The sequence below is a fragment of the Acomys minous genome (genome assembly GCF_964271855.1).
Source record: "Acomys minous genome assembly, chromosome: 6".
Taxonomy (NCBI): Eukaryota; Metazoa; Chordata; class Mammalia; order Rodentia; family Muridae; genus Acomys; species Acomys minous.
This window is the reverse complement of record NC_140487.1, coordinates 124,386,659-124,404,855: the sequence shown is the minus strand read 5'-3', so window position 1 is coordinate 124,404,855 and position 18,197 is coordinate 124,386,659. Positions and strand designations below refer to the sequence as shown.

The window sequence follows — 18,197 nt, the reverse complement described above, 5'->3', positions numbered from 1 at the left end:
GTTTGAAAAGAGCTCATGGAAATCAGGACAATATCTCAAGGCTTTAGGGCTGGCTCAGTTAAAAATGGACATTTTTGCCTTTTGGCCTTTTCTCCATTTCAGGTGTGGAACCTCAAGGCTCTTGGCTGTATTAAGGCTTTGTTAAGTGTTCCCTAGAGCTGGGAGAACTCTGGAGCCAGCAGCAGCTCCGTCTTCTCAACTACAATGAGTATTGTGTGTCTTTACACAATAGCTTTTTAAAAGTTCCATTAGCTTTTTACAGAACGCCCAACAGAATGGCCAAATCCGTTTCTGGCTCTAAAAAGTAGGACCAAGTATCAGCTTGCGACTAAACAAGCATCCAAGTATCGTACAGATATCAATTCCCCACATTCTACAGGACCATAAAGATGGCTCAGCAGTTAAGAGCACTGGCTGCTCTTCCAGAGAGCCAGAGTTCAGTTCCCAGCAGCCACCCAGCAGCTCACAGCTGAGGTAACCACAGTACACCATCTTCTGGCCTCTGTGGGCAACAGGTACTGCATGCATGTGATGCGTGACACACATGTAAAATACACCGAAGAAAGGACTCAACTTGTGTGGTGTGCCGGCTGGGGAACAGGTAGGCAAGTGGGTTCTTGGGTAGCAGCGCTGTTAGCATGGCAGCTAAGTACATTTCTTTGGCCAGGAAAAACTATGAAAAGTCTATGCCCAGAAGTTTAAAGAAAAACACAAAAATAGGGAAGGAAAGTAAGCTGGGATAATCTAAGTACAAAGCCCTGGCTCGCGGTGCCAGGCAGTGCTCGGCACTGGACAGGACAGAGTCCCTGCTTGCAAGAGCCATGGCTTGCTTCGGAAGAGGGCAGCGCAGACTCATTCCCACCACCCTCAGAGTCCACCCACCCTGGTGTGACTCTGTGTCAGTTCAGGGCCCTGGCCGTAGCTAAGAGTTCCTGCTAATTTCACTTCTCCGAAATGTTTTCCACACAACAGCCACTGTCATCTTTCCTAAAACAAATCACACCGTGTTCCTCTCCCACTCGGGATCTTTTGGGTTGCACCCACTGCCCTTCCCCATTGCACAGCCTACTCCCGCCCGTGGCCTTCAGCTTCTGGAACGGGCCCAGCTCCTTCCTGCTTCCTGGCCTCAGACTTGCCTTGTCTGCTAACATACCTACTAACTCACTGCCCGGCTCCAGCTCCTCACTTCACTCCCAGAGCTCAGATGCCTCAGTCGCCTGCTGGGTACCTTTTTAACATTTCTGAATCACATTGCTGTAAAATGCTGTAAGGAGACGGAAAGGCTCTGTTCTTCCCAGATCCAACGTGCGGCTGCTGCTCAACAGGTATGTTATTGAATGAAGTTCCCAGACCAGAGTGACCCTGGCACACGGGGCCACCCAGCTCTGACGCAGCAGCCCACAAGACAGCAGTCTGCTGGGGTCTGTGATGCCGGGCAGTGGAGACTAAGGCTTCAAACAAGCAAGAAGTAAAGACTACAAAGGGCCTGGAGTAATCCAGACTTAGTCATAAAGCTCCAAATGAGTCAGATCAAGTCTGGACACTGCTTGTCCCTTACTATGGGCTGCAGAGTCTGCCCCTTCTCACGTTACTGTTTCCACCAGTAGCACCAGAATCAAGTTCACTTAATTGTTCTAGGTGAAAGCAAACAGCTTGATTTTACCACATTGTTTCTGGTTTTGTTGTTGTGGTTGTTTTGGATTTTTGAGACAAGGTCTGTGTGTGAGCCTTGGCTGTCCTGGACTTGCTTTGTAGACCAGGCTGGCCTCAAACTCACAATAACCCACCTGCCTCTGCCTCCCAAATGCTAGGATTAAAGGCGTGCATCACCACGCCCAGCCCTTGTTTCCTTTTCTTTCTTGAGACGGGGACTCATGTGGCCTAGGCTAACCTCAAAAGCCACGTGTAACCAAAGATGACCTTGAATTCTGATCCTCCAGCTTCTGTCTCTGGAGTGCTGGGCTTATGGGCATGTGCTACCATGCCCAGTTTATGTGATACTAGGAATCAAATCCAGGATTGTGCATGCTAGGCAAGCACTTTAACAACTGAGCCAAGTTCTCAGCCCCCATACATTTTTATAATACCCAAGTAAAGTTGCTCAAATTGTCATTTAGAAACCTGCAATAAGTTTCAGCACGTATAAATCTCAAAAAGTCTTCTGTTATGCTTTAAAAATAAGATTGTTAATGGCTTTGGCTTGAGACATAAGAGTTTAGACAAGACACATTATTAACGGTATCATAAATAAGTAATATAACTTTATTAAAATGAAAAGACAATATTCAAAATAATGCAACAAAATGAATAAATCCTTTGTCCAATACTGTACACACAGTGCGGAGATCAGTGCGTTTTTCTAAAGCATGTTTTAACCTTCATTTAGTTCATACTAAAACACAGTAAGCTTCAAATAGCTCAAATTATGTCATTCAGCAGTTCAAACTGAGCAGCTTGGTGGGACACCGCAGCACGGTCCCTCTGTTAGCAAGCACCTTCTCTCTGTGCTGACCGAGGCAAGATAAACACATCAGAGGATGTAAAAAACTGAACACAAGCTACACGTCTCACTGAATCTCAGGGCAGTGAAGCAGCCGGCTGTGAGTTCTCAAAGCAGGAAGATGCTGAAGTGACCTCTGGCATTAAGACGTTCTGTGCTATTGGTCAGAAGTGTTTCGCTTAAAAAGCAAACAATCCCCAAGAAATACTGAATAGGAGCCAGCAACACAAGACCAGCTTGTGTTGTACTTGTTAAGTCTAAAAAAAAAAAAACAAAAACAAACATACCGTACATCCCCACACAGTAACTCTCAACCACATAGCTAGTCGCTGCAGTAATCTATAAAACTCGCATTCTGAACACCAGTGGCCAGTATGACGCCATCGCTCTCTTGCAGGCCTCTTGCTACAACAGGCTATTTCAGTGGATGGGAAAAGCAGGAATAGTATGGAAAAGCTATTCACCAATTCTGTCAATTTTCAGGATATGAGACACACACTGGTGATAACATTGCCAGAAACTGCTGTCCTTCTCAACAAGACAAAACCCCAGAGCTGGAAGTACTAGGCCACAGAGTGATTCAACAAGACGGCCCAGGCCTGGTGAAGAACATGCCCTGTCCTGTGTGGAGAAGACTGCTGGTGGGGGAGGGGAGAAAACAAACTGCAGAGCAGGCCTGAGTGCCAGGAAGCTTTAAACAAATTTATAATTTGATCTAACAATTCTTTCTTCCATTTGCTCAATTTTCACACTATCAGGAGCTGTCCCTCCAGCTTGTTTTTAATTATTCTGAATATATATTACTCTAAGATATGACTAATTGGTTATCCTGCAGCTATGGTCTATGGTTACACCGCACGTGTATACATAGGTATATAGTGTAGTCAAATGTCAAAGTCTCCCCATTCTTCCCTCCCCTCTAGCACTTTAAATTATAGACGTTTTTCTCCTACGCTGGTAAGTCAGGACTCCAGCGTGACAGCACCTCAGAGCCGCTCCAAGCCTTTCTCCTTAAGGCGGAGTCCACCAGCTTCTTGCAACCTGACATTGTTCTGTGAGCCTCAAACTGGAAAACTGGGAGCCATCCGTTCCATGTAACTTCTGCTGAACCACGACCTCCATGTTTATGGAGAAACCACGTAGGAAGAGTGTTTGCGTTTCACGTGACTACCCACATCCATTTTCATTTTGGAGGCTAACTTTTCTGCAGCAGAGGCCATACCACAGGCAGCAGGTAATGGCTGAATCTGGGTGCTTGGGCTTGTTTCTTCTGCTTCCCTAAAATACTTTTCATATTTGTCTAGGTACGGTGGTCTCTCAGGTAGTAGATAATAATGCGTTGAACTAACTTTCTTCCCATTTTCAATAATGGGCAGGATGCAAGGAGCCTTGCTGGCAGACCCTTCGCTGCTCTGTCTCTGCAGGGCTTTGCTGCTGACGTACTTGGGGTCAGGGGCAAAGCTCTGTGTTGGGGGCATGACCCCATTGAGGTAAGATGGAAGGCTTTTAGGACTTGGGGTACGGGAGTTACTCCGGGACAGAGGTTCTCTCGGGGGGACTTTGGGAGGCCGGTCTTCATCACTGTACGTGCTGGAGGTCACTTCTGCTGACCACCTTCTGTAATCGGGCTTTGCTGGCCTAGGAGGTATAGGAACCCTGGGAGGGACCTCAGGCTTGTCTTCATCCGAGCTGGGAGAAGCTCTGTGTGTGTAGCTGGATATCCGGATGGCTGGCTTGTTGAACGACCCAGCTGGTCCTGAGTGAGACCTCCTTAGTCTGCGATGGCTTTGAGGTGGGGGAGGAGTCGGATCTGGAACAACTCTGCTCAGGTCAGACGCACAGCTGAGATCTGCCACAGAAACGGTCGGGGTGTCAAAATACGCATAGTTGATCTGTCCACACCCACGGAAGCTCCGCCTGCCTGGAACATCGTATCTGAAATCTGAAGGTGCACAGTCTTCTAAAAGGAAGTCTGTGTCTGAGCTGGTCAGAAATTCTACCTCACAGTCGGCCTCATCCAGAGATAGGTCTTCACAGATGGGCAGTGGTGGGAGCGGCCGAGAGCCCCGATCACACAGGGCTGCACAGGGGAGAGGGGAAGGGCAGCCCTTTATGGGTGTAAGCGGAGGTGTGGAAGCACAGACCCCATTCACTGAGAGTTTCTTAAAACCACACATAACGTGATCCTCTTCGCGCTGCCCCGAGCTTTCACTCGGGGAGATAATCAGAGGGGGCAAGCTTGACTTTGGAGACGGACCATATTCTGCAAAGAAGTGGCCACTCACTGGAGCAGAGCGCGAAGCACATCCTGAAACAACAAGCGATGCTCGTCAACGTCAGTCCCACTGTCCCTGTCCTTCACCCTGTGAGGAAGCCCAGGGCCTTAGCTCAGTTCTTTGCCCAAGTCATGGAAACACCTGACTGGTGTAATCCTGAGGACACCCATGCAGCCACCACAGGTATAATTAGAGCCAGAGTAGGGGAACACACGTGATCTGCTTCAAAGACAAATTATCTCTGCCATCTCCCTTGGACATGTGCTCGGCAGACACCCACACATCCCAGGCAAGTTTTGTGACGTGTGCAGAATTCACAGAAGACGAACAGTGTATAATTTACATGAGTACCATGCTACACCAGGCTTGCCACTTAAGACGCGCGACAATACAAGGCATGCCAGGCATGAGCGAGATAAGGGGAGGGGAGGCCCTTCCTGCCAGCAGATCATAACTGAACGAATGGACTCGCTTGCAACGTGATCATCTGATAAGGAGCTCTTGACAAAAATCTAAGGGACATAATGTTCAAATTAAAATAACTGCACAGATTTCTAAATCTGATTACCATGTGTCCTACTCACACCTATTGCTTTCAAGTGTGCACTCGGTGCCAGTAAATACCCAAGGCAGACACTGCCCAAGGTTGTTCGAGTTAAGTCTGCATCGTACCTATGAGCAAATTCAGTCTTGATGTAGAGAAATGACATTTCCACAGCTCTCCTTAGGGCTATAAGTAGTAAAGGGTAAGAAAGAGCTAGCTTTGACATCTGGTGCCACTAGGTGTCAGACTATTGTTGCAAACTACTTAGGTTTCCTCCAGTAAGAGACCTGCTTGAGGACAGGGCAAACCCCACAGATTTGTACTTACCAACAGTGGTTAGATGCTCCTGAGCAGGCGAGTTCAGACTGTAGGCCATGGTTATTGGATCAATATTTAAGAAGTTGCTGAAAGCAAAGGAAATCATGTCGGTCATGAGCAGGCACACTCGCGTCCCCTGTCACTGTAGCATCGAGGATGAACACTGAACACTCTTGACTTACTTTTCAAACTCTCTGCGACTGCCCCAGCAGGTCCTCACACTCCCCAGGGCTTGGCCATTATGTAGAAATCCAGCTTTTAATGGGACTCGAATGTCCTGAGCAGCAACTCCTGCTGTTGACATTGTGCCTTATCCTGGGAAGTCTTCAGATTTGTGAAGCCCAAGGGTTTTTTTAAGTCAACCAGTAGCTTTCATTCCCTGGGGAAATCAAGAGGAAATGAGAGAATAAACAACATAATTCGAATATAAGGACATCTATCTTGTAGCATAAGTAATTAGAGATGGGGGAAATGGAAAAAATTGGTTGTAGACTATTTTAAAAATAATGTATTTAATTTATTTGGTGCATTGGTATGCGGATATGAGATCCCTTGGAAATGGAGTTACACACATTTGTGAGCTGCTATGTGGGTGCTGGGAATTGAACTGGGTCCTTTGGAAGAGCAGATAGTGCTCTTAACTGCCGAGCCATCTCTCCAGCCCAGTTGTAGACTTTCTAATTCTTCTCACAAGAATACTCAAAATAATTTTTGTTTTTGTAAATACTAACCTGACACTGGAAACATTTTTCACAGAATGAGAAAGAATCCATTGCCAGAAAAGCCAATCCTTGCTACAGAGCTTACCAGTTGCACAACGAATCACAACTGCTTTCCAAAGCACACAAACCTCCCTGTATCGGGAAGGGAGCACAGTGGTTCTCACTTAGGTTCCCAAGCCAGGCATGGTGGCACATGGCTGCACTCCCAGCACTTAGGAGGCTGAGGTGGGAGGGTGGTAGGTTCAAGACCAGCTTGGACTACATAGCAAGGCCTGCCTTACCTTCACTGAACCCCCACCCCCATCCAAAACAAACAAACCAAAAAAAAGCCAAACAAACAAACCAGTAATTTAAAAAAGTACAGTGCTTCCCAGGCAGAGCTGTCCCTCACAGCCCCATTCAGGAGCTTCTCCAGCGTGGAACCTGCCTGCCCCACAGCCTAACATGGCCAGAAGACAATTCTCCACTTATTACTTGCTCAAGAAAGACATAGTCATATATGAGGAGAGTAATTTCTAGTATCTTGTAAAAATCAAGTTCTGCAAGATTACTAGCTTCAGTGTCAGCTTTGGATAGCTTCCTCCCTTTCAAAGACAAACTTAAGGGACATTCTTTGCATTCTTCTTTGCAAAATACCCAGTAACTCATGTCCTCCTTCCCTGTAAGGCATGGGTTACAAAGGCAGAACACATTTTTCTTAAACTGGCAGTTCCTTAACTTTACACATCTGGAGTCCCCGTGCGCTCATTCTAATTTTACTTTTTTTTTTTTTTAAATGATTCAATACTTTGCGGATAATAAAAAGCACCAACGCTGACATCTTCAGCTGTCCTGTGCACTTAGTAAGCCTTTAGACAGCAGGGTGCTACATGTCTGCTGCCCAGAACACAGCCCCCTTGCGTCTCCGTACATACGGTCTGCACCACCCTGCCATTACATGTCTGCATACCTACCAAGCGCTGACTGAGCGTGGGACTAGGACAAATTTGCTGGCTGGAGGGGCTACACAGTTGGTTCATTTTTGTTATTAAATTGATCAGCAACTAAACATCTATTATTTACAAATCTCAGGCCTAATAACCTGGGACTTCAGAACAAGTGGCTGTGGGTCCTAAGTACCTGTTAATCACAGGGACTCAGGTCAGAAAGTGAACGTTGGTTAAGTCACTAAAGGTAAACTATATGGAAGGCATAGGGGTTCTTATTTTTTTTTTTAAACTAATGATCTAAAAAAACACCCAATAGATGTTTACAAAGCCAGCTGTTTTGATACATGAGGCAGTTATTTTGTGATAGGCTTACAATATTATTTCAAAGAGTCATACTTTATTGTTTTTTAAACCAGTCTCTCAAAGATATATGATAAGTTCAAGGCCAGCCTGGTCTACAAATGAGTCCAGAACAGCCAAGGCCACACAGAGCAACCCTGTCTGAAAAAACAAAAGAACAAAGATATATGATAAAATAATCTGTCACTTAGGAAATCTCATTATTGGGAGATCATTTGAGTCCTGGTTTTTAAATTACTGAAGTGAACAGATATGTTATTTACCATCAAGTTATAACTTAAAAAACAGATTTTAAAAAAGGCTAGCCTCTCCCTGTGAGTGCTTAGCCAGGGTTTATCAAGGCTTTTCAAAACATTCACAAACACTGAGAGACTACAGGGATCTGTGGTAATATGAAAATGAAAGGCAAGATGGGAGGAAGAATGTGGTGTTTAAGTAGTTTGAAAGCACACGTTTGAAGATGGTTCCTCCTGATTACAGGACAATGCTGCGGGGGATTTGCGAGGCCCAGCCCCCACCTGCCGGCAGGCCAGCAAGTACTACTAGTAACCACTGTGTCAGCCTCCCCGGGCCGTCTACATCTTGGCTTTCCACAGAATGATTGTGTAACCATTGCCTCTGCTCAAGTTGCCTTGGAGTCCTAAACTTACATTTCAGTGGTCATTTAAAATTATTTTTATGTTCTAGAAAAAGTTATTTTTTTATTCATTGTTTCCATCACCTACTTGTTAGCTTTCTTAAGGAAAAAAATTTTTTTAGTATAAAAAGAATTGTGTTCAGTAAGCCAGCTCACTTCTGATCACAATAGTGTCTTTGTGTATTCATAGAAGGTGACCTGCCTCTACATTTCAATGGGGAATTGTGAATGGGCCATGTTATGAAACTATCTGAACTTCCTACTTGCTTGCATGGCAGAAGCCAGGAAGGCAATATAACTGCTGTGTCCTCATCTTTTGGAAAATAACTTCAGGCTGTAAAACCCAAAAGAGCAACATGCCACAGGGTTATGGTTTAGACTTACACACACACACACACACACACTTTTCCTCCAGATTTTAAACTAAAGTTATGTTAGAAAACTACCTGAAAGTCTACTTCATTTAAACAACAACAACAACAACCAAAAGACCAAAACTAGTATTCAGGTTGTATAATCCTGGCTGGGGCCAGAGAAATCAATCCAGTCAAACGTATAATAAAGCAACACATTTTGCTCAAGTGAAATTTGACTAATGCTGTAGTGTTTTAAATTTTATCCAAGTCTTTATAACTGTAAAATTATGAAGAAAATAAATGCAAAGATACACTTATGAATGACTATCAGTATCTAGGATGATACTGTTAGGAAATCCAAGAACAGTAAAGTGAATGTTGATACAGGTTAACACAATATAGGCCAGAACCAAGTGACAACGTACACAGTCGTGAAACAATTTTAGTGTTCTTCACGGACCAGAATGCATTTAAATACCAACACCTCATTTCTGTTAGCAGCACCAGTTTTCCCCTTAATTTAAAGACTTTGCTCTTATCTTTACATTCTCTTCTATGGCTTCAACTCCACAGACAGTTCCTAAATAGGAAAGTGTAACCTGGCTTCCACTTTGCATTTCTTACTGTCTGGTGATTATTTTTTCCACTTAGATGGGCTTCTGGTATCCCACAGGCTACAAACCCAATTTCTCTCTCTCTTACCTCACCCCCAACCCCTTTTTGATCTAGGAGGACCACACTTCCTGAGGAACCACTGTGAGCCTGAGTTAAGACCAATATTCAACTGCCAACCTCCGCGCACAATTTCTACACTCTTCTTCCTTCCCCCTACTGGCTCCAACTGACCTCCAATCTGAACATGTGTAAACCATACTATAGCCAACAGGGTCAGATCAATATTCAACTGCCACCCCAAAAAGAAGCTGTCAAGGCCTCTAAGAGCTCCTTCCTGGCACAAAAGACCTCAACAACGCTGCCCTTTCAGCTCCTGCGGTTCTCCTAAGCTTTATGGCTAGCTCCGCTCCTGCTGTCCTCCCTCAACAAGCCCCTCCTTATATTAAAAGCCAGAGCCGCATCTCTGTTCCAGATTGTGCTGTGCCTGGGATTCCCTCCTACCCTCTAAACGCAGGACCAGTGCCTAGTATTTTCTACCTTTAGATCCTGGCATGTTTACTTCTAATAAATAGTAAGTGAACACTGAGAAAATTGTCATCTCATGTTTTAAAATGTAATTACAGGAGATTTCCCCAGATTAAAGAGAAAAGCTAAGGGGAAAGGCAAAAATGTGTTAGGGATCAACTTTGTGTGTACCACAGTGACAAGACTGACCACTAACAACCTCACACGTTTAGAATATCCCAAATCACTTCCCAGATTCACAGTGGACAGTGTGCAGGGACTAAGCTTAAAGCATCAATGGCCACAGCACAGCTTTCTACATGGCTTGTTACTATATGCCTAAAGCAGTAAAAACAAATTACCTTTTCTTACACAGTATTCCTTTGGGATTGTAATCCATCTACCTTGCTTTTGTTGCTACTTTAAGGTTATTTTCTATTTAAAAAAAAAACCACATTATACCAATAGCACACTGCACACACTTTCTAAGGTGAACTTACATGCCTTTATCTTGAAAATATTTGCTTGGAAACTGCTTTAATTAACACACAAAGCCAGGCTACCTTAAGGCAGTAACCTAGATATGCTCGCCTTGCCACGAGATCTCATTAATGCACCTCAGGAGCAATCCATGAGGAGGAGGGGCACATTTTTGTCTTACAACTCATCCAGTTCTGCCCAGTGCTTCCTCATTTAAGAGAGTGATGTAACTTCCTTCTTTCAGTCTGGTTCTAGAACCTGATTTCTGTTTATTCAGAGTGGTAAGTGGTCTTTTCAGCTGCATTTAACAATTACCCACCTAACTACTTCTATGACCAGGGAAGATACAATGTAACGACACAGCTTATCAAAAGAAACTGATTAAACATGACACATTTCATGGCTTTTGATCTTCCTCAAATATACCACTTTCTCTGTTCATTTTTTTTTTTTTTAGAAAGTCTCATCACCTTTGAGAGGAAATGGAAATCAACAGTTTTGTTGGCTGTTTTATGGACTTTTATTAATCTGAGAAGAATTCCTTAGCATTTCCCTGCCCGCCCGCATGACTGTAGCTACACAGGAGGTGCTAAGTCATGGAGTATGTCATATTTCTAGTCACTGCTTTACACATTTTGGCTGTAAATGGTGAACCTGTGTCTTCCTGGTTGTGCAAGTAGTTAGGAAGGCAACAAACTGCTAAAGGTAGCAGAGACTACTTACTTCACTGAGTAACTCAGGAGGTGCAACCTGCCTGCATTTACCCAAAGCAAATTCAATTTTTTTTTTTCAGATTTCATTTTCAAAGCTATGATTTAGTGATAGGGAAAGAAAGGAAAGCTTAGAAAACTTGTTTGAGCTCAGTGCAGTGGTACACACCCCTAATCCCAGCATTCAGGGAGGCAGAGGCAGACGGATCTCTGAGTTCAAGGCCATCCTGGTCTACAAAGCTCCAGGATAACCAGGGCTATACAGAGAAACCCTGTCTCAAAAAATCGAGGTGGGGGGGAAGAGACAAAGAGAGAGAAGCCTTCTTTGTATGTGCTCACCATGAAACAGCAAATGCCTTTATATTAGATGTATGACTGACTTCTACAGTAAAATGCAACTACAGCACTCATGCAGTTGGGGAAACTGTGACAGCTTCAGCAAGGGTTACAAAGCTGTTCAAAAGGACAAAATGAAAACCAAGATTTGGGGCCAGGCGTGGTAGCACACGTCTTTAATAATCCCAGCACTCGGGAGGCGGAGGCAGGCAGATCTCTGTGAGTTCGAGGCCAGCCTGGTCTACAAAGAGAGTCCAGGACAGCCAAGGCTACACAGAGAAACCCTGTCTCGAAAAACAAAAACAAACAAACAAAAACAAAACAAAAAAGAAAGAAAGAAAAGAAAAACAAAAAGAAAACGGAAGGTTTGTGTGCTTTCAGCTCCATTCTTCAGAGGACCGTAAAAGTGCCCCATACTTACTGGCCTCCTTTGGGGTGGTAAAAATGGAGGTAACAAGGAAAATAATTTATCTCCAGACTGTCAAAATAAAAATGACAGAGCTTCTTCACTAATTTAGAAAACCCCTACCTAAGTATTTTAAGAAATAGCAAGCTAGTGAAAACCCCATTAGTTCAACTACCGTATCAACAGTCTTGTGACTCAATTTGTCCCTCAGGACTTGAAGGTGATACAGTTACAGGCAGGGCTGCAGCAATGTGCTGCTTTGTCCTTGGTACTTTTCCTACAGAGCACAACCATCAACACAAACACAGGCAAGCACACACAGGAAGATGATTTCTTTCTGACATATGCAATACATTGTACCTGTGAAAGATTTGTGGATTCTGTTGTAATCTTAATGACAATGAGCACAATGTCTAATGATGGGAAATGAGTCTTTAAAACTTCAAGTTTATTTAACAAGCATTTAAATAACCCAATGGGCTGCTCCAGATTGTTAACGCTAATGCAGGCGGTGATGGTAACTGACGCTACACGACACTGTGGGAGCTTCTGCAGTGCTCTGTCCCTGTACCAACCCTGTAGGGTAGGTGGGATGCGAACCCTGCTCCCAACCACAGCTTAGGAGCTTCTGAAACTTGATCCTACTCAGACCTGGTGAGCCACAGTAAGGGAAGCTTACTCCAGGAAGCCTGGCTTCACAGTTCAGGCTGCTGACCATACCACGGCCTCTCTTCTGGTCTCCCAGGCTTCCGTAGATCCGTGCTTGACTGCTGTGGATGAGGCAGGTCCATTTCTGGAGGGAATTCCATCTGGTAATAATAGTTTTTCCTTGGGTAGCCTGCAGCCTACAAAAGTTCCCATTTCAGTTCCTCACATTTCCCTACTAAAAAGTGATCAATTATACTCTTGGCCTAGATGCCTAAAATGGGCGGATCCAGGTATAAATTAACCTTCTAAGCCAACTGGACTGATTCTTTACCACCACAGTGGGATCTGCTACACACAGTATGTGCTGTGACACAGCTTTGTCTTTCCTTGTAAAGGGGCTACTACATATATACCCAAGTGGCTTCCTTTAAATACTCTCATAGCATGGGTCCCAATGATACCATTATAACGTGGCTCTATCATAAAACCTGGAGTCCAGTAGCAGAATTCTTCCATCTGTAAAGCATTCTACAAATTACAAAGCACTTCTTATAAATCATCTCAACGATCCCCACAACACTGCTCTAAGAATAGGCAGGGGTTGTAATCTCCACTTGCTAATAAGGAAATGAAGTGAGCTGAAACATCTGCTCTGAGCAGAAAGGATGCCTGGCTACTCTGCACTGTAACCAAGTCAGCATTTTCCTCACTGTACTTTCACCAAGTCTCCTTCCTATGGTGTTGTTTTAGGCAGCAACCTTGTTTCTTTAGCATTCTTGCCTACCTAAAATGATACTATAAAAAGGAGGGATGCTTAAGACCTATGAGCTAACTAACTGCAAAGACGGGTACTGGAATTCAACTTTCTTCAGGTGAAATTCTTAGAGAGCAAATGTTAGTTATTTTCACAAATACAATTGAATGTTCCTTCTGGGCTAGGGGAACCAGTTGCACCTGATGAGACCATCGAGTGGGGGGGGGTTAACTCTCAGGAAGTGAGCAGGGCACAACTATAACATGAGGGGCAGAGACCTTATTTACACAGGTGCAGGGGAGGCCTCACTACACAGGTGACTTTCAGAACTTATTTCCTTTTTTTTTTTTCCAGACAGGGTTTCTCTTTGTAGCCCTTGCTGTCCTGAACTTCTTCTGTAGACCAGGCTGGCTTTGATCTCAGAGAGACACGTCTGCTTCTGCCTCGAATGCTGGGATTAAAGGCATCCGTCACCACCAGCACCACTGCATTAAGAACTGATTTCTTAAAGAACAGATGAGAGACAGCCAAGAAATGAGGTTGGAAAAAACCTTCCATGTGGAGTTAAGAATCTATAACCAAAAAAAAAAAAAAGAATCTATAACCAGGGAAGTTTCCTTTTAGCTACAGGTTGCAAATAAAAGCTTTTTTTTTTTGGTTGTTTTTTTTTTCAAGACAGGGTTTCTCTGTGTAGCGTTGGCTGTCCTGGACTCGCTTTGTAGACCAGGCTGGCCTCAAACTCATCCACCTGCCTCTGCCTCCTGAGTGCTGGGATTAAAGGCGTGCACTACCACGCCCGGCCTGTGAATAAGAGCTTTTGAACAGTAACTTCTATTCCTTGCTATCCTATTTCCAAACTGAAAAGAACTATTAATTCCAGATTTTAAAGCTATATTCATGGAGGTCTGGAAAATTAGCCATTTTGAAATACTCCCACCCCCATTTTATAGTACAAAGAAATGGACTAAAATACCAGTGAGGATTCCAACCTCGCCTTTTGAAGTTTGAATCCCACACTTTTTTTTCTTAACACCAATTCTGCTACACTGGTAATTTATATTTTAGACCCTGAAGTTCACCAGTTTTATCCACATTGATCCAGTTTAAACTGTGCTAACAATGCCAGAATACCACAATTGAGTTGTGTTTAATCTAGTGAGTTACTGTTCATTAGCTTTCATAAAGCATGGCCAAACATCCCAAAAGGATGCTATGTGCATCCTGAGGATGAGGTACCAGTTCATACTTACAGAGATTAAGCACGTAGTTGCTTCCCTGGTAGAGGAAGCCAGGGACATTCAGGTTCCAGGAATGACCCTGGGCACCACCTTTCCCCTTCTCTGCTGGCCTTTCTAAAGCAACCTGCTGGGCTGCACCTGTCACTTAGGGGACTCGTGTTTAAAAGCTACTATTAGTATGAGCAGAAGGGCAGCATTATCTAGTGTAACTTCAGAGAAGCAGCAATAAAAGGGTCAGTTTCATTAAAAAAAAAAAGCAAAACAAACAAACCTACCACATGATCAAGACACACAAAAGTCTCATTAGTACTTATTGTGAACCCAAAATAGGAAATGCAACTCATTAAAAAAAAAATTCTATCTTGAAAAAAAAAATGAGTAACTCAGACAGTTCATAGCAACCATTATAAAGGCACAACAGATTTTCTTTCCAAACCTACCCAGTGCCTGGGCCAATCCTGTTGACCCTTAAAATGTAAAACATGCTTTCCTGCGTTTATTTATCAGCATCAACTATGTGCAAGGCTGTGTAAAATAAAAGCTGTTCAAGGCAGTTCCTGGCCTTAAGGAGTCTACCATCTAATTTATTTGCCAAGATACAGATTTGCAGTTCAAGATTTTTAGCACTTATTACAAATGTTCACCAGGACACAGGTGAGTTAGTGACGACAATGACAAATAGTGTCCAGTCCCTGTTAAAAAAATCTTCATGTATTTCCTCTCAAACCTGCTAATACCCAGAAAAGGACTAATCTACCCTACTTGACAGGTTAGTAGGAAACCAGCTTGCTAATTTTGTCTTTATAAAATCTGCTCTTTTGCTGATATAGGTATTTAGATTATCTTTGGTCTCTACTTAATTGAAATCTCTCTTAAAATTCCATAATTGCATACATGTTTTAAGAAAGGTCTCTAAAAAGGCAAGGGCAGACACACTCAACTCACATGTTTCATATCCATGACACCTGTATAGATTTAAGGAAGTTTAAAACTGTAGAACCCTTCTTTTTTTCAAGGAGGTTTAAAAAAAAAAAAAGGCAATTTATACCTCACCTTTCTTCACCTCTGACAGTTGCCTGGAAACCAGTCCTGCCCTACCTGTGTTGCAGGTGTACCTCCCGTCACATCTCTTTTAAAGCTACAGTCTCTAGTCTTACTACACTTAAGTTTATGACTAACAATCTATTCACATTTTTATCAGGTAAGAGACTGGTTTCTTTCAAGCAATGACGAAATCCCAATAAAGACCGAGGAAGCACCCGTCCACACCACCAATCACGGTTAATTTGAACAAAGATAACGATATACGTATAATACACGATACTGCCAAGGAGCCTTTGCGTTTGAACAGTTCGGTCTGCGGTCTCATTCCTTCTGTAACATTTAAGTCGTTTAAGGCAAAGAAAGGAAAAGGCCACGGAACACCTCAGATGAATTAAAAAAAGAAATAAAACGGGCAGTGACCTTCGTCGCTGAGTCCCACCGAGACTCAAAACTGGTACCAACCAGGGACTAGCAATCTCCGAGCCCGCAACAGCTTCTCTCTGAAGCTTTCTGGGCCGGACTGTCGGGTGCGCGGGGTGAGGGGGAAGATGGAGGGGGCGGGCGGGGGGGGGGGCACACACACACACACACAGCCCAGCCGCATCCCCCACCCCCCACCCACCCTCGCCCCCGGCCGCAGCGGCCGCCGCTTGGGAGCCCCGGGCTCCGGAGACGTGTCGTGCGCGCGCGGGTGCATGGCCCCGGCGGGAAGCCGAGGGCGCCCGCGGCCCGCGGCTCCTCGCGCGCCCCTGCCCATCCCGCGCACCTCCTGGGGAAGCAGCGCAGCCGCCGCCCCCAGCCCGGCCCGGCCGCTCGCCCGCCCTCCGCGCCCCCGCGGCTCCCCCCGACGCCCGCCAGGCCCCTTACCCCAGGGGAGCGGGGCCCCGCGGCGCCCTCCCGCGCATGTCCGTCCCGGTTGGCTCAGCGCCACGGGCTCAGGGGCCCGAACATCGCGCAGGCGCCTCGCAGCTCTCTCGCCCTCCTTCTCTCTCTCTTTCTCTCTCTTCTCCGCTCGCTCGTAGGCTTCCCTGTGCTCTCGCCCGCTCGCCCGCCGCCCGCCCGCTCGCACTCTACTCGGACCGCGCTCCCTGCCTCGCACTCCGCCGCCGCCGCCGCCGCGGCCGCCGCCCTTATATAGAGGGTGAGGGCGCCGCGTGACGTCACCCTCCCGGCCCCGCCTCCCCCCGCGCAGCCAATCCGGGAGGCGGGCCGCTTAAAGGGGCGACGCCGCCACCTAAAGTGTGTGCTTGGAGGCCCTCCGGGCCGCGCGGCGCCGGTGGCCTCGTCTCCTGAGGGGACGCTTCTGAATGGGCGGCTGCAGTGTGAGCTGGCGAGCCCCAAGGTCATCGATTTTTTTTTTCTCCCCTCAGAAGGCTGTGAGCAGCCTTGTTTCCAGCCCCGGGGAGGGAAGTGGCGCTGAGATGCTCCGTAGCGGAGGAAGCCCAGGGGATGGGAAGGGGGGCGAGGAAATGAAGCTTGGGATGGAGAGGGTCGAGGCACGAGGGGCGAGGAGAGTGATGAAGAACGGAGGGGGACAGTGAGGAACAATGAGAGGCTGGGGATGATGACGAGGGACAGTGAAGGATGACAGGGCAGTACACCCAAGGATGGAGGAGGAGGACCATGAAGAAAGTAAGGTCTGGGAAAGAGGGCAGAAAACTGAGGGGCTATGAGGGACAGCATTATTCTGAAGACAGTAAGGGACAGCGGGGGAGGAGGGGGCGGCAGGGGCAGTAAGGCCACCTGGGTACAGCAATCGGATGGTATGGAACTGAAACCCGAGGGCGGTGAGAGCCTGGCTAGGGACAGTAAGGGATGGAGCGGCAGTGAGGAGCAGGGCGTGCGAGCCGCTGCGGGACAGACAGAGACCTGTGACAATATGGAAAGGCGAGGGACAGTATAGGACGGTGCAAGACAGCAGGACAGGGAGAGACTGCCAGGGCCAGTGGGCCCTGCTGTGTGGGCACGATCAGGGAGGCCTCACTCCAGGCTCCTCTGCAGTTGGCTTGCCCTGGAGCAAAGCCAGGCTGGTCCTGGGGCACCCTTCCTCAAACCTGCTCCCAGCCCTCTGAGTTTACCTGTCACACTCGCGACGACGTTCCCCGTGGTGTCTCTTGGCCCCAGAATGGCCGCTGATGCCCAAGGGCAACACGCCATCAAGTCGGCTAGGAGGAGGTCTCTTGGGGCAGAAATCCGGTGATGCAACTTAGGTTTATAGTTTAACCGTAAAATAAATAATACGATGATAAATCAAGAGTAGCTAAAGAAAAGAAGCAAACAGAAGCCCTCCAAGTTTGCACTAGTGCAAATTCCCCTAACGGTGTTCCACAGAGGGAGGCCACAGACCCGCGGCTGACCCTGCGGTGCGCACAGAGCCTTTCTTGCACTTCAGCAAGAGAGCCTGATAGTTATAAGCTTAGCGCTACCTAATTGGACCAGCTTAACATACGGCATGAAGTGCCGGCCTCATTATCTGGTTAACTATTAACTTCGTGCCCCGCGAAATGATTTACCTCTTCCAGTATTGACTTGCATTCTTTTTATTTTAACTTGAAGGCCCTAATTTTAAATTCAAGGCCTGACCCACCAGATTTAAAAAAAAAAAAAGAAAGAAAGAAAGAAAAGAAAACAAAAGAAAAACCTGAAGTGTTCCCTTGCCCACTCTCGGTGCAGGCTACCCAAATGTGGGGGGGGGGGCGGCTCCCTCCTCTTCGGATGCTTCCTACTGGTCTGCAGGGCCTGAGCGGGGGGGGGGGGGGGGGGCGTGGGGCGGCAATTTGACAGCCCCGCCACTAACAATTCAATTCCCCCATCTTTTTA

General features: G+C 46.1%; 1 protein-coding gene across 4 annotated transcripts; it reads right to left on the bottom strand.

Moving 5' to 3' along the window:
• Nucleotides 1-2,241: 2,241 nt before the first annotated feature.
• Nucleotides 2,242-17,771, bottom strand: ERRFI1 (ERBB receptor feedback inhibitor 1). 4 transcript variants are annotated; one of them, XM_084785144.1, is made up of 5 exons: nucleotides 16,245-16,500; nucleotides 12,373-12,538; nucleotides 5,821-6,017; nucleotides 5,648-5,724; nucleotides 2,242-4,808 (listed from the first exon to the last, which is right to left on the bottom strand). In XM_084785144.1, exons 3-5 carry the CDS (start codon nucleotides 5,940-5,942, stop codon nucleotides 3,625-3,627), a joined length of 1,383 nt encoding a protein of 460 aa, XP_084641270.1. In that variant the 5' UTR covers nucleotides 5,943-6,017; nucleotides 12,373-12,538; nucleotides 16,245-16,500; the 3' UTR covers nucleotides 2,242-3,624. The 4 variants fall into 4 exon arrangements, with proteins under 4 accessions (XP_084641270.1, XP_084641271.1, XP_084641272.1 ...); XM_084785145.1 differs by having other exon boundaries at nucleotides 12,373-12,502; XM_084785146.1 differs by lacking the exons at nucleotides 12,373-12,538; nucleotides 16,245-16,500 and adding an exon at nucleotides 17,456-17,771.
• Nucleotides 17,772-18,197: the final 426 nt, after the last annotated feature.